The sequence below is a fragment of the Seriola lalandi genome, unplaced genomic scaffold (assembly GCF_002814215.2).
Source record: "Seriola lalandi dorsalis isolate HSWRI2012SDOR001 ecotype SW California unplaced genomic scaffold, Sedor1 jcf7180002054748, whole genome shotgun sequence".
In the NCBI taxonomy this organism is placed as follows: Eukaryota; Metazoa; Chordata; class Actinopteri; order Carangiformes; family Carangidae; genus Seriola; species Seriola lalandi.
The window spans coordinates 2,646,492-2,660,873 of record NW_019525301.1 but is presented as its reverse complement, the minus strand read 5'-3'; the positions used below and the strand labels follow the sequence as shown (position 1 = coordinate 2,660,873).

General features: G+C 41.5%; 1 protein-coding gene across 2 annotated transcripts; it reads left to right on the top strand.

Moving 5' to 3' along the window:
- The first annotated feature begins 403 nt into the window (after nt 1–403).
- Nucleotides 404–13,767, top strand: cldn19 (claudin 19). Of its 2 annotated transcripts, none has more exons than XM_023424739.2 (5): nt 404–1,185; nt 6,814–6,978; nt 7,327–7,411; nt 9,413–9,559; nt 12,238–13,767. In XM_023424739.2, the coding sequence occupies exons 1-5, from the start codon at nt 963–965 to the stop codon at nt 12,272–12,274; spliced, it is 657 nt and encodes a 218-aa protein (XP_023280507.1). In that variant the 5' UTR covers nt 404–962; the 3' UTR covers nt 12,275–13,767. The 2 variants fall into 2 exon arrangements, with proteins under 2 accessions (XP_023280507.1, XP_023280506.1); XM_023424738.2 differs by having other exon boundaries at nt 406–1,185; nt 12,774–13,767.
- The last annotated feature ends 615 nt before the right edge of the window (nt 13,768–14,382 follow it).

The following is a 14,382-nucleotide window of genomic DNA, read 5'->3' as shown; positions in this document are numbered from 1 at the left end:
CAATGCATCCCATACCTGAACAAAGCAGCACGCTGAAGCTTTGTTGATGGGTTTGACTGAATGGTTAAGATACAGAGTCAAAGTCCTTTCTTTTTTCAAGAAATGCTTGACCGTTTTTCATCAACAAACTCGTCATTCTGACTTTACCTTTTGCTCTTTTCCCCCCTGAGCCACAGCTTTTGCTTTTCCTTTCCTTCTCTGCTTGAAACAGTGCTTATTTTCGCAACAAGGCCATCCCTCTTCCCTCCTAGTGGGCGTTCCTACAAGACAGAAGAGTCCAATCACAGGCCAGCCCTTTCCCCCATCTCTTTGTGGTCAGCCTGTTAAGGACTTTTTGTGTTCACGTTTTTTTTTTTTCTTTTTTTTTTTTTTTTTTTCCTTTTACTTTTTTTTCTGCCACCCCTCACTGAGCCACTTGAGCCTGGAGCAGATGGAAAGATTGTAGTGGGGCGAAAGTAAGCGAGCAGCAGAGAGACAGAGAGAGAGAGAGAGAGAGAACTGGAAGAAGCCATGCAGAGAGTGAGGCAGCCCAGCGACGATGCTTGATGAGCTAAACCACTGACCACCTCCAAGATTTTCTTCCACTTTGACTGAGCCCAAGAGAGACCAAGAAATCAGACAGGACAGTCCTGAGGGGAGACGTCCACTCATCATCCCAACTCACGGGGCCAGAACAAGCCCAGGACGTGGAGAGAGAAAGAAAGAAAGAGTTAGAGACAAGGAGTAAGAGGGGAGATCTACAGATGAGAGTTAAAGCAGAGGGGCAGAAGGAGATGCTCAGAGGGACCAGACAGTGAAGGGAAAAGTCAAATAAGTAACAGGATTGCTGCAGGTGTGTCCACAAAGCCTGCACAAAGCGAGGGCCACAGCAGAGTCCCGCTGAACAAAAAGCTGTTGCCAGTAAAACAGAAGAGACAAAGAGAGAGGTCAGACAGTCACAGAGAGACAGAAATAAGACGAGGATGGCCAACTCAGGTCTCCAGTTGTTGGGTTATTTCCTGGCGTTGGGCGGCTGGATCGGCATCATCTCCACCACAGCCTTACCCCAGTGGAAGCAGTCGTCGTACGCCGGCGATGCCATCATCACGGCTGTGGGTCTGTACGAGGGGCTGTGGATGAGCTGCGCCTCGCAGAGTACAGGACAGGTGCAGTGCAAGATCTTTGACTCCATGCTCTCGCTGGACAGTGAGTACAACGTTCGAGTTCGGTTCCACAAAGCCTGAAACTCTCTAACTTGTTCTTTCTCTCCTCACACTGATGAAATTCAAAGTATTTGGTACAATTTCTTTTTGAAGGATTATATGCTCATTCTGTGAATTCATGATTATTATCATATTTCAAACATGATATAACTAAGAAAGTATGCAAAATCCTCAGTGGGTTGAATACCTTATGGGGAAGCTGTGCAGTGACTATAACTGTGATTAAGTGATATTCACTGGCTAATTTGTCAGATGATGAAAAAGCACAATTAAAATTCAAGTAAGCCAATAATCCTCTCTTAATGCATCACCAAGGAAGGTTCTTCTAATTCTTTTAATCACACTATTTTTTTTTTTTTTTACACTTTTTCTTTTTGGCTGCCTTCCTTTAATTTTCTTTAATAATAGTCTTTTTGATAAGAGAGTCGTGTGTGAGTTTTCATCAGCCACTTTCACTTAGTCTTCCCGAGTTTTCCCAAGAAGTGTCTCCGGTGTTGTGTGTCGTAGCTGGCCCATTCATATTAATCAGATCAGAGATCAGATAAGGAAAACAGCTCCCTGAGCCCCCTCCATGTGGGATGTATTGAATTCAGACTTCTCACTTCAAATGCTGCTGTTCACGTCTTTAATGAAGTTCAGTTCTGTCTCAAAAGTGTAAAACATCATGAAACGTAATGTGTGAGGAGTGGGAGGGGGTCAGGAATGTGGGGTTCAGACATAAATTAGCTCAGAATATGAGCCTCCTGTCATCTCCAATCTGTAAGCAGGACCCAGCGACTCATAATTAATGGCGCCCAGATTAAATGAATCCATTCATCTACTGCCTGCTTAAATCATCCTTTTATTCCTTCATTAGAGATTCTAATGAAAGGCTACGGGGGGGGGGGGGGCCCGGCCAGAAGCCATTCTCACTAAACGACTGAACACGCCAGTTTGTGTGTTTTTCTCTGTGGTCTGGGGCTGATGTGTTCGTGAATCCTGCTGTGGCACACTTACTCTCCTTGGACAAACAAATGAGGCACTTTGCAAACATTTTGGTGTCTTGGTTGACTCATTATATCAAAACATTTTCTGTGGTGTCCTGTGTGACAGGGTGGGGTGGGGTGGGGGGTTCGCGCTGATCTCCCATCTCCTTTGGTTCGTTGCAGCGATAAGAACAGCGTATTGTCCTTGCGGATGAATAGGGGCTGTGAGGAGAAGAAAAGGGCAGTGTTGAGCCAAACACCAGAGATATTCCCAGAATGTGCTCTGTCTTCCCCACACGCGCACATTGTTCCATTTGTCCATTAACACACCCAGTGAGTGCAGAGTCAGACTGGAGACCAACACTGAGGAAAACCTGTGCAAAGAGTTAAATACATGATCCTCTGAATCAACACTGAAGGGGAAAAGTCGTGACCGAGCATTCTTGATCAATCACAGGTTTATTCAGGCGTTTCCCCCAGACAGATTATGAAATGGAGCAGATCAGCATTCGGTCATGTGTCCGGGGTCCGAGAAATCTGAATCCTGATTGAACACCCCTATGGCGTTGGTTTGATCCAGTAGTGAGACTGGTTCCGAGTTGTGAGGGAACTCTCCTCTCCTGGCTACATTCACAGCGGGAGCAGCATGTGATAGTGGCTGTAATTGTTCACCAGACTGTGCTGCACTCTACAGATGCTGCCAAGCATCTGTAGAGTGGGAAACTGCTGCAGGTCTGCTGAGCTGAAAAAGGAGATGATGATGATGATGAGGAGGATAATATACGGTTGGGAGGACTGGATGGTAGTGCTGAAAGGACAGCTCTGGAAAAGCAGAAATGCATGATATTAAAAACACCTTGATTTGCACCTGCCAATCAGTTCTGTCACATTATATAATCACCTTAGTTTCACTTTAATGTTAAAGACATAGGTTATAGGGTTTTTTATAGATGACTTTGTGTCCGATACATTTTGGTAAAAGGGTATTTCTGCTTGCTGAATGCAGCTTGAGATTCAACAGGTCAATGTTAATTTAACAACATTACACTAATGTGTATCTCTCTTTATGCTCCTTATAGTTAATTGAACACTTTAGATACCTTGGATCAGCTGTCTAAAAGGCCTGATCTGCTCCATCAGTGGACAAGCATCAAATCAACACATAGTCTTCCTTGCAATACTCCCCTGACCCCCCCTCTCCTTCCTTTGGCACTAAGGCCCCCAAGCCCATTGGTTTCTACTGAAGATGAAAATCTTTAAATATCACTATTACATACCACCTTTTTTTTATTTTTTATTTTTTACAACAGGCTAAGTAATTAAAAAAGTAAAATAAAAAACAGCTAGGTGCTGTGGTTTTAGGTCAGGTGTCTGATGGCTGAATGGTTAGGGCGCATAACACCTAAATGCTCAAATGCCCTGAATCTTGGCCTGCTGGACCATCTGCTGCACGTCTCTCCCTGCATTTCCCGTCTGTCTCTATCAAATAAAGGCAAAAAATGGCAAAAAAATGTGTCAATCAAACACGAGTAAATAGTAATGCATTTGGCTGGGACTGTTTTCTGCCACAGATTGATACACATTCAGTCTGGTAGTGAGTGGTTCTGGCAGCAGGACGGTTTGTGTGGGATGACCGTGTTCATTGATTCTTTCTCTAATAGTTGGACAGTGGATCTCTGTGGCACAGAGGATATATCAGGTTTTAACACTTGTTAGTCAGATAATCACTCATTGGTGATTTGGTCTTTTCTTGGGGTTTTGTTGATAATAAGAAAAATATAGAAAATAACCTGTTATCTTTTAAGACTGGAAAAGGATCCGTGATGAGTTGGGGCCCAGGCTCAGTCAGGATGAGTAGTGCCACCACAATGGTAAATATACACTGTAAAGTTACTGTCCTCCTATCCAATAAGAGAACGAGGGGTGTGATGTGTATCTGCTCACACAGTAAGCAATAACAGCACAGTCTTTCTGTCTGCCTCATCTTTTAGCTCTAAGAGTTTGATCTTGAGTCAATGTTGTTAGGATACTGTCCTTTGTACTTAAAAGTGGACTAACTAAGGGGAAGTTGGTTAAGGAAAATGTTATTTTTACTAATTGAATTGTGGTAATACAACAGAGAACATCATGTTAGTGTGTTTGTAATTTCAGCTTGTGGAGCTGGATGGGGAAAGGGCTGGAGATGTTAAATAATGTATAGTTTTATAGTTGAGTTGTGAGTGGGCAAACAGATATTACGTATGGAAGAATCACAAGTGATCTCACAATGGGACCTTACAGTGCCCACACACACACACACACACACACACACACACACACACACACACACACACACACACACACACACACTCATTGAAAGCTTGTGGCTGGCACTGCCAACCTTGGCATTGGAAAGAGAGGGCAGAGTGGGTGAGCGAGCCCTTCTGTCTCACTTTTAACCTCTCATTCACCCCAAAGGCCCCCATATGTCCTTCTGGTTTGTCACCGACTGAAACTGGTCAGAGTAGTGTTATTTAGCATGGGGGGGGGGGCTAAACCCCCGCACACCCTCAGAAGAAAGGAGGAATGCTCAGAGTGGATGAAAGAATAAAAAAAAAAATCAAACCACCCTCTGTTGAAGACCATTCAGATACTCCATCAAAAGCAGCTCTGGAGCCATAAATCAGACTTCAAAGACTGTTCCATCCTCTTCCTCCCATCAAGAGTCCCCTCAGGTCAGCCTCTGAAATGGTACATCACTGCTGCGCCTTGAATGATGGGGTGTGTGTTTCTGTCACAATGACAAATGATGACTTTAGGTTCCTACTCAGACTGTTGCTCAATAAGAAGTGATTTTATTTTGTCAAACATGTACATTCACTTTCTATTCGATTCTATTCTATTCTAAAGTATAAACTAGTTAAGAATGAAATTCTGACCCTTACAACAGACAAAAACTTAAAGGTCCACTTACTCAGTTACTTTAAAGGGCTTTGAGGACTATGAAGTGTGGTTGAAAGCTCTAGGAAAAAGCTAAACTGTTCTGAAGCATGAAGAAGTAGTTTGACAATAAATAAACAAATAAATAAAAACATAAACTCATTGTCCAGTAATTTTTTTTCCCCCTAGAACTACAAGATACATTTTACATCTTACGGAAAGTTGAATCTAGTTGAGCGTGAAAACAGCTTGAAAAAACTCTCATCAGCTGGAGTGTGAGATGCAGTTGAAAGCTAGACAGGACTAGTCATTGAGTTAAGACTATAAATTACCTACTGTGTTAACTATTCTATTTAGCTCAACTATTCTGTTCAATTCTGGTCTGATCTGTTTGAGTAAAAGTTCATCCTTTACTTTGAAAACCAGGAGGTATGTTGAAAGCTCTGGACATAAAGAGAATTAGTAAGTGGTCCTTGAGTTATGACTAACTATTACTTATATTAACTATTTCTATTTAGCCAAACTATTCTGTTCTGTTGTCATCTGATGTATTTGAGTGTGAATTCTTTCTTGACCTTGAAAACCAGGAGATATGGTTGTAAGCTCTGGACAAAAAAACAAACAAACAAACAAACAAACAAACTAGTAATTGGACCTAGAGTAAAGTTGTTACTCTTTTTTCTCCTATTCTTTTTGTTCTTTCTGCTCCAGTCTATTTGCTGCTGTTGCATTTGTGGCTTTGACATCATTTGATTCCTGCCTCCCTCCTCCGGTGTATAAACACTGGCTTACACTTCAAGTCAATGTTATTTGAAGCTAATGTCTGTGACCTTGTCTGTTACACCTGTATGAAAACCTCTGTTGTGTTTACTTTAATTACCATATTTGTCAGCTCTGTCAGATATCAGAATCAGGATGTTGGGAATTTGCATGTTTTCTCTCGCTGCTGGGATTTTGACAATCCCCTCGCCTGTTGTAAATAAGACACACTCCATCAGTATTTTGACAGTATCATTAAGTGCTTTTTGTGCTAACATGTGTGTGTGCGGCTGTGTTTGAGGCAGTAACGTCTGATCGCTGTGGCGACAGCCCCGTGAAAACAATCTTGCTTTGTGACAAAGCCACACTAATCCCACTGTGTGAACCATGTAAAGCAGGCCCTCCTACAGCTGCTGTGTGTGAGAGAGGGAGCTGTGTGTTTCATCTGTGCAGATATTGTGTACTCATACATATGTGTGTGTAAATATGTGTAAATATGTTCCTCCCACTAAGTTATGTGTGCGCCGAGGCCTGTGTGGGCAGCGCATTAGGCAAAACCACAGAGGAAGGATCTGGGGAAGATCTGGTGGATCATTTAAGGTCTCAAAACTTGGCCACGACGGTCGCTTGTGGACAATAAAAAGCTGGAATTGCTCTGCTCTGGAAAATGGGACAGTGGTGGACTCTCCTTAATGAGCTTTCTGTATAAATGCATGTCGTTACCAATCAATCCTTCATGGCGTGTGTAGCTTCATTCCTCTATAATTATCACTTCTATGTCTAGAAATGTCCGTTTTATTCCAGATGATGGACTGAAAGATTTGTTTTCTCATCTCCTCAACACTTTCCCTCCCTCTTTTTTCTTTTTTTTTTGTCCCTTACTTTCACTTCTTCTCTTGTATCTCATCCACCGCTCTGTGCGCCCCCTCTGCGGTCCCTGCCTCCTTCCTTTCCTCTTCTTTATCTAGTCCACATCCAGACATGTCGGGCCCTCATGGTGGTGTCGGTACTGCTGGGTTTTATGGGCATGATCATCAGCGTGGTGGGCATGAAGTGCACTAAGGTGGGAGATAACAACCCAACCACCAAGACTCGCATCGCAGTGACCGGAGGAGCTCTCTTCCTGCTCGCAGGTGTGATTTCTGCTGTGTGCTGTGAAGGTTTTGTTTAGCTTGCAACTAAAATTATACTGCAGTATGTCCTGCAATTAGTGCATTTAGCGAGATTGGTTTGACATTTTTCTGGCCTGAATCTTTCACCAGGAGTCTTCTGGGTAATAAGAGTTCCTGCTGTAAACAGGAAGTGGTCATTTCAGAGACATTAGCCACTGATCTCAGACAAACCATAACCGCAGGGGATCATATTAAGTAAACAAGGATTCCCCAGTTCATTTGTGTGCTGTTGTAGCTGCGGTGAACATTTGCAGGCTTAATTGGCACACATAACTCATTCAGTTGTTTGCATCTTTTCTCCTACCACAGGTCTATGTACACTGGTGTCCGTGTCCTGGTATGCCACTCAGGTGTCCTATCAGTTCTTCAACCCAAATACACCACCCAATGCCAGGTATGTGGCTCACCTGATGCCAAACTCTTCATCCTTTAATCACCACAGATGAGAGGTTATATTTATGCCTTTCCTCAAAAGCTGTCAGGAAACATTGTTATCAAGATTTAAACTGAAAAGTGATAAGCACATTTTTTATAATATGGTGTGATGGTAAATATTACGCATTCTTATCAGCCTTCTGAGCCATCATCAGTATCAGTATTGGCTGAGAAAATCTCCTTTTTTGCATAGTCTACTGTGTATTTGACTAATTTGAGGAAGAATATTAAAATTTTGCCAGCTGCCTCATGCAATCCAAAAAACATCAAATTAATCACTGGAGGTTTGGTCTTTAAACTAATGTGTTTGAATAGCTACTGTCATATATATGATGTGGGATTGAGTTGCTAATGGGGAGATAACACTTTCAGTTTGATCTGTTACGCCACTGAGATGCTCCGCAAAAACTCCACAAACACATAAAAGTTCATAAAAAGTTTTCTGAAAAGAACAAATATCAGGCAGATTAAACAAATAATAGATGAAAAAGTTCAGCTTCATTTTGCATATAAGACCACAACAAAGTGTTTTGCAACTGTGTGATTTTTTTTTTTTTGAACTGATCTTGAAAAGAAGATGGGAAATGGAAACAGACAGAAAGGCGAGACGCCTGCCATCAAAACAATGACGATCTCAGTGTTTACAGAACAATTAAAAAGTTACTGAGGAAGTTTTCTTTCATTTCTCTCTCCCTCTCTCTCTCTCTCTCTCTCTCTCTCTCTCTCTGCTGCTTCCACTTCCTCTCAGTCTTCTTGTTCATTAACATATTTGACAACTTCAGCCCTGTTTCTTATTTTTAGACAAGTCAGAATCTGGCTGTGTAACATTTGTTCTACATTAAAAGTAATATTGACACTAGAAACAGCTGGTGATTGCTTGCTGTATAAATGAACTCTGTAGTTGCAACAGTTGCGAGGCTTGTGTTTGACGGTCAATGATGGTCAGTACCACATACATCCCAAACAAGGCCACTGGAAAATGGCCATTCGACTTCATGTTTGGCTACAGCCAAAGAACCAAAAACTAAATCAATAAAGTCAACATGTATTTCATAAAGCTAATGGCTGGTGAACATGGAAAATTTGAATTTGAACATTTTTCCAACAACTCCTTCAACCTGAACACATATACAGGTCGTATGACCCATAGGAGTGTCTCCTCAAATAGCGCCCCTATGGTGGCACAATAATATACACACCGACTTGCGTCCTACCTTCGTCACCATGGTTACTATAATAGTGGCTTGGTTAGCTTTTGGAAACGATCTTGATTTGGGTTAAAATAATTACATCCTCAACATTAGACGATCTTTGTTGTCATGGTTACAATAATAAACACACGGACTGTACCAAACAGTGTCACCATGGTTACTATGGTTACTATAATAATGGCTTGGTTAGCTTTTGGAAAAGATCATGATTTGAGTAAAAATAATTTCTGCCTCAACATTAGACAATCTTTGTTGTCATGGTTACAATAATAACAACGTGGTTAACATTGTTGAATGGTCATGGATAATAGAAACAACATAAACTCCTACCTTCACACGGGAATCAAACACCGCTCTCCTGTGTCATATTCATCCATCCACCACCCCCTCCTGATGTGGCCTCTCTTTATACTACCTCACCGCACTTCTCCCTTTGCTACTCATCATAACTACTATGACCACCAGATGTTACCTATAGCAACAAAATGTAACTATTGGTCATAATAACCTGCTGCACAGACGACCTATGGGCTCATTTTTAAAAATAGGACAGTGTTCATTTTTCAGTTTTTGGGAATCCATCAGTTTCTGTACCTAACCATAAGATGAGGTTGTTTTGATCCATGCCGTTATTAGCTGTTTTGAACTACTGTGTTGGGACAAAATGTTGAAATGACTCTAGGTTATCTACCATTGATTAAAGCCTGCATACCTGTTCACATCCTCTTCCTCCTTTGCCTCCTCCACAGGTATGAGTTCGGCTCAGCTCTGTTCGTGGGCTGGGCGGCGGCCAGTCTCACGGTACTGGGCGGCTCCTTGCTGTGCTGCTCCTGCTCCAAAGATGACATGCGAGGACAGCAATATTACCGCCAATCACAGCCTTCCACAGCCAGGGAGTACGTGTAAACCCCACCCCCTTCCAGCAGCCACCCAAACAGAGAGCAGAGGACACACTTGGCACCACCCCCCCTTTTTACTCAGATTATGCCTGTTAATACAAAACCAAAAGACTATCATGCATGCAATCATGTAGTACACATGTAGACACTGGGATCCATTTGCAGACACAAGGACTCACACATACCACATACAGTGTTACACACAGACACATTATCAACAAGTAAGATGCATTTTTGTGGCTAAAACAAACGACATACTTAAATTTGTGAACATACAACCTACATATTTGATGTCAATCATCCAGTTCACTGACATAACGATAAGCTTGTATTGTGAATGGAAACCTCTTGTGCTTTAATGTCATTATTTAATCTACTTTAAATTAACGTGGCTGATTAAATCTGACCCGAAAATCACTGAGTCATCCACTTTCTGAAAGACAAAATGTGTTTCTTGCTACAGCAGAACTACATTTCAAGTGAATCGAAAAGCAAAATAAAAGCTGCATCACGGCAGATACCCAGACAGAATGGACACTGAACTTAGCATGTCCTATGCTTCCTGGTTGGAGCTGCATCTGTGTTTTGCCTCCATATTGCATTGTGTACTCACACTCCACTGGTGCAGTTAGGTTGTGTAAAAACCGCTGTTCAAAAACATGGAAAGGTTACTGAGCAGCTCCTCTGCCTCTCCCTCAGGAACTCAGGTCATGATCAGAGATGACACTGATTCCTGCTGCTCAGAATAAACACAGAGGACGTGAGCTCAGTAGCTATAACCCTGATGAAGACTGCTTAGGTGTGATTAACCAAAATAACTGAGGATAAAGAAGCAGGTGTGTTAGGTGCTCTGTGTAATTAAGGCCTCAGGCGGCAATTTTGTAACAGCTGAGCAGCTTCCTCATTTTAAAAGAAGGTGTAGTTCCTGTTTTACGCAGCGGTCAGCTGACGAGAGCGACGTGCCGAGACACGATCTGAACTGCAGCAGTGGAGATAAACTGTTAGTGAAAGGCGTCTGCTGAGATTGTACTGAGTGTGAATGCTGTCGATGATCATTTCACCATTTTATTCAACACTGAGAGAAAGTGGAGGTTCTCTTTGACACATATCATCCCGCTACGTTTACTAACACCATTACTCCACATTCATACACACCGTCATAGACTCTCTGGTATAACCAAACCAATGTCTAAGATCTAAGCTGTTCTTCGCTCACAAGTATAATCTGACTGGGGATCATAAGCTAAGACGTTAGCACAGTATTACACATTACTTTACAGTGGACCGTAAGCTGACATGATGCAGTAAATAAACACAAATCATGTCGTATTTAACTTCACTGCAGTCGACACAGTTTGGTTTATTACACATAGTGACTCCATGGGGGTAAATGACAATAGGCATCTGCAGCAGTTTTAAAAATCTGCGCCACATAAGAGCCTGTAAAAGCTCAACAGCAGGTCTAAATTGGCTCTTGAGATCCCTGTTGATGCTCCCACGTGGCTTTGCTCTCATTTGTGTTTCTAAAAGAGCTGGTCCATCACTGTTCCAGATAATAAAGCCATTAACTTTTCTTAGAATAGGTCCCAGTCGCCCCGTTTCCCGGTCATACGGACTCACTTCTTGGTAGACACTTGTTTGTGGAGTGCTCTATTATTGTCAGATTGTGGGGTGGGGGGGGGGTTCTATAGGAAATTCCTTTTGCCCTTTAAATAAAGGGAAAGGTCAGGCGTCACTGGTATGTCAGTAGCAGCTGTGGTTTGAATGAGGATTGCTCAACAACAAGTCTGGTAGAACTACCTGTAAAGCTATGTCCAAAGATAAGAAAAATGTACATTTAAAAGAAGAGTTTGACATTTTGGGAATTTCACTTATTCACTGTGTTCCCAGCAGTTACATCCATTCATTAAGGGTACCATATTTTACACTTTTCCTGTGTTCTATTTGAAGTGTTGATCCATAAGAAGATATATTTTTGGTTTTAAGACCCAAAAACCATCTCAATGTAGTTTTACATCTCCTCTCTCGGGCTTCTCTCTGGAGCTCTAGTAACAACAGGTCGGTGAGGGAGCCTCTCCTCTGATTGGCTGACTGTTTTCTGTTAGCTTAGCATTGCATAAAGATTGCAAACAACGAGCCTGGCTCTTTCTAAAGATAAAATGTCAAAATTATTGAGCTATAGAGGAACTCATAGGTGGATTTTGTTACTTTTGGCTTCAGCTAAACCAGCTGCTACACTTTTTAAGCTAAGCTAAACTGAACTTCCCGTCTAATTATTGTCAAGAAAGTGAAAGTGAAAACAGTATTTCCCTAAATTTCAGTTTCTTCTTTAAATACAGCTGATGAACTAGCAGCTAACTTAAGTTCAGCCAGAGAAATCTGATGTAATATGTTCTTGTCACCATTACTAATACTAATACTCGTATTCGGTACATGTAATCTCTTTGATGTGTAGATTAGAAGCCAGCTGACATGTAGCATCACCTCCCACGCTCCTTCTCACTGACTTTCACTCCCTCTGCTAACATCTTTACAGTCATCAAGCATCTCACCGTCTTCCTAACACTTCATAGTTGTTGTGAGAATCTGAGAGGTCTCTTATTGTGTCTCTTATTTCCCCTCCTGTCCTCTAATCCTGTTCTTCTCCGACTGTCTTCTTCTCTCCTCTAATTCAGGGCAGAGTTGTTGAGTGAAACTAGTTTCCCTGACTGATCAGCCCTCGCCTTTTTATCGAGGACTGTCCGCCTGTCCAACCACTGTCTTCCCTTTTTTTCCCCGTTACCTCTTAGACCCAAATTTGGACCTCTTGTAGCAGAACATTTCCCTTTTCCTCGGTACTACATCTGCACCTTATCAGTTATAATGGGAACTAAGATGCACTCTCTTCTCCCATTTTTCCCCCAACCTTCTGAGCCTTTTCTGTAAATATGGACTCTGATCAGATCTTTTCTTTAAGAAATGAGGTGGCCACCTCCATTTCAGCCTGTAAACACTCTATTGCACCTCCCACACCCACCCTCTGCCCCACTATCAGCTGAGAGTTAACAATGAGTTGAAACACTTTGTGGTTTTGTTTGTGCTGATTGATGACTTCACTTATATCCTATGACCTCTGGGTGTTTTTGTAAATGTGTCTCTTCTGGGTTTATTTTGTCTCCGCTGTGACTGTACTTTGACTGAAACGTGTCTTTTTTTCCCTTTTGAATTGCAGACCAAATGTTAAAAGTACCCCACCAGAGAAAAGGGAGCAGTACTTGTAGTTTGGGAGAGTCTTCTGGCCTTACCATGGTTTAGATTCTGTCAACAGACAAAAGCCTCTCACTGAGGAACTCAAAACAGACAGACACCACTAGAGAGAGAATTTACGAACAGCAACCTTTCAAGTATATTGTGGCAACATAAATTAGAGTCTTTGTTGAAATGAAATAAATTGTTTTGGGAGAATTAAATGAAATAGTTGTTTCAGGGGGGATTGAGAAAGATGATATGCTTGTCTTGTCTGTTTTGCTGACTTTGGGAGAGACAGTCATTCAGGGTATGTTTTCTATAACATGTTAAAATGCCCGGGTGTATATACCACCTGCTCTATTCTTTTTTTTTTTTCTTTTTTCTTTTTTTTTTTTTTACTACATATATAATATTTTACTACAGTGCCTTATAACACATGTTTGTTCACATGTATGTTTTTGACCACACAGATTCTTCATAGTCTCACGTCCCATCTGAGGGATGTGAGTCCATAGTTTCCTCTGCCAGCAGTTCTATTTACCTTTTTTTCTATTGTGGGATTTCTGAAAATGAATGTGAAGCTACTCTACAGTACCACTTAAGAAACAACAAACACATACATACGATAGATCTTCAGCATAATGCCTTATGCGCTCTTTGTAAGAAGCTGTGTGGCTGTTTCCAAGTAGCCTGGATTGAGGATATACCCAGTACATTCATTTTGTTTTGTTAAGTGCCAATATGATTTTGTGTGAATGACAGAGTCGTTGTATTTTTGACTCTAAAGGATGTACTGTACTGTGTGCTGTCTCCTATACTAAGGAACGCCTGTGTTCAAATGCCCTTCTGATGCCTGCATTTATTTACCATGCCATTCCTTTCTCTAATATTTACCTCCTCCATGTTGTGTATCATCTCATTTACAGTATACCCCTGTCTGTTTCTTTTAGAATAAAGTAAACAGCGACATAAAAATATTTTTGGCTGTGAGTCAGTGCTTCATCAGTTGTTTCCTGACTTTTTGCTCCCTCCACTCATTCCTCCTCTCCAGCTCAAATACTTCTTTTGCGCCCTGTTGTTCAATAATTGCAGATGTGGAATTCCACTTCTGCTCCACTGGACTGTGGTACATTCTCAGGGGTGGACTCAAAAAGTTAACTACCACTGCTACAGCTCACTACAACTCATGAGCTGGGAATGAAGGGTTAGCTTTTATCTGGATGGACACGGTTATGTGAACTTCACATCCCCACTAGTGAAATTGCTGTAAAAACTTTAAAAGAAACTTACAAAAAAAAAAAAAGATTATTAAAGGATCACTTCAGATTTTACTTAAAGTTTAGATGAAAGTCCCACTGAAATTAAATAGCACCATGTTTTGTCTGGTACAGCATCTCCTCTGTAAATAACTAATCCTGTGTATCCAATAGGGGGGATTTTATATTTTCTAGCTATTATATGGTATCACAATGGCACCCTGTGGTTTTGCATTAAAGGTCCCATATTTTACATTTTTCCTGTGTTTTTCTTCTGATTGGCTGACTGTTTATTCACCTGCAGATTTCAGGTAAATAGAGAAACCAAATCTGTCA

Excerpts from the sequence above, each read along its gene's own strand:
- cldn19 (XM_023424738.2), top strand. The coding sequence starts at position 963 with ATGGCCAACTCAGGTCTCCAGTTGTTGGGTTATTTCCTGGCGTTGGGC. Across the intron at positions 6,979-7,326 it reads AGCTCTCTTCCTGCTCGCAG|GTCTATGTACACTGGTGTCC; the intron begins GTGTGATTTCTG and ends CTCCTACCACAG. Across the intron at positions 7,412-9,412 it reads AATACACCACCCAATGCCAG|GTATGAGTTCGGCTCAGCTC; the intron begins GTATGTGGCTCA and ends CCTCCTCCACAG.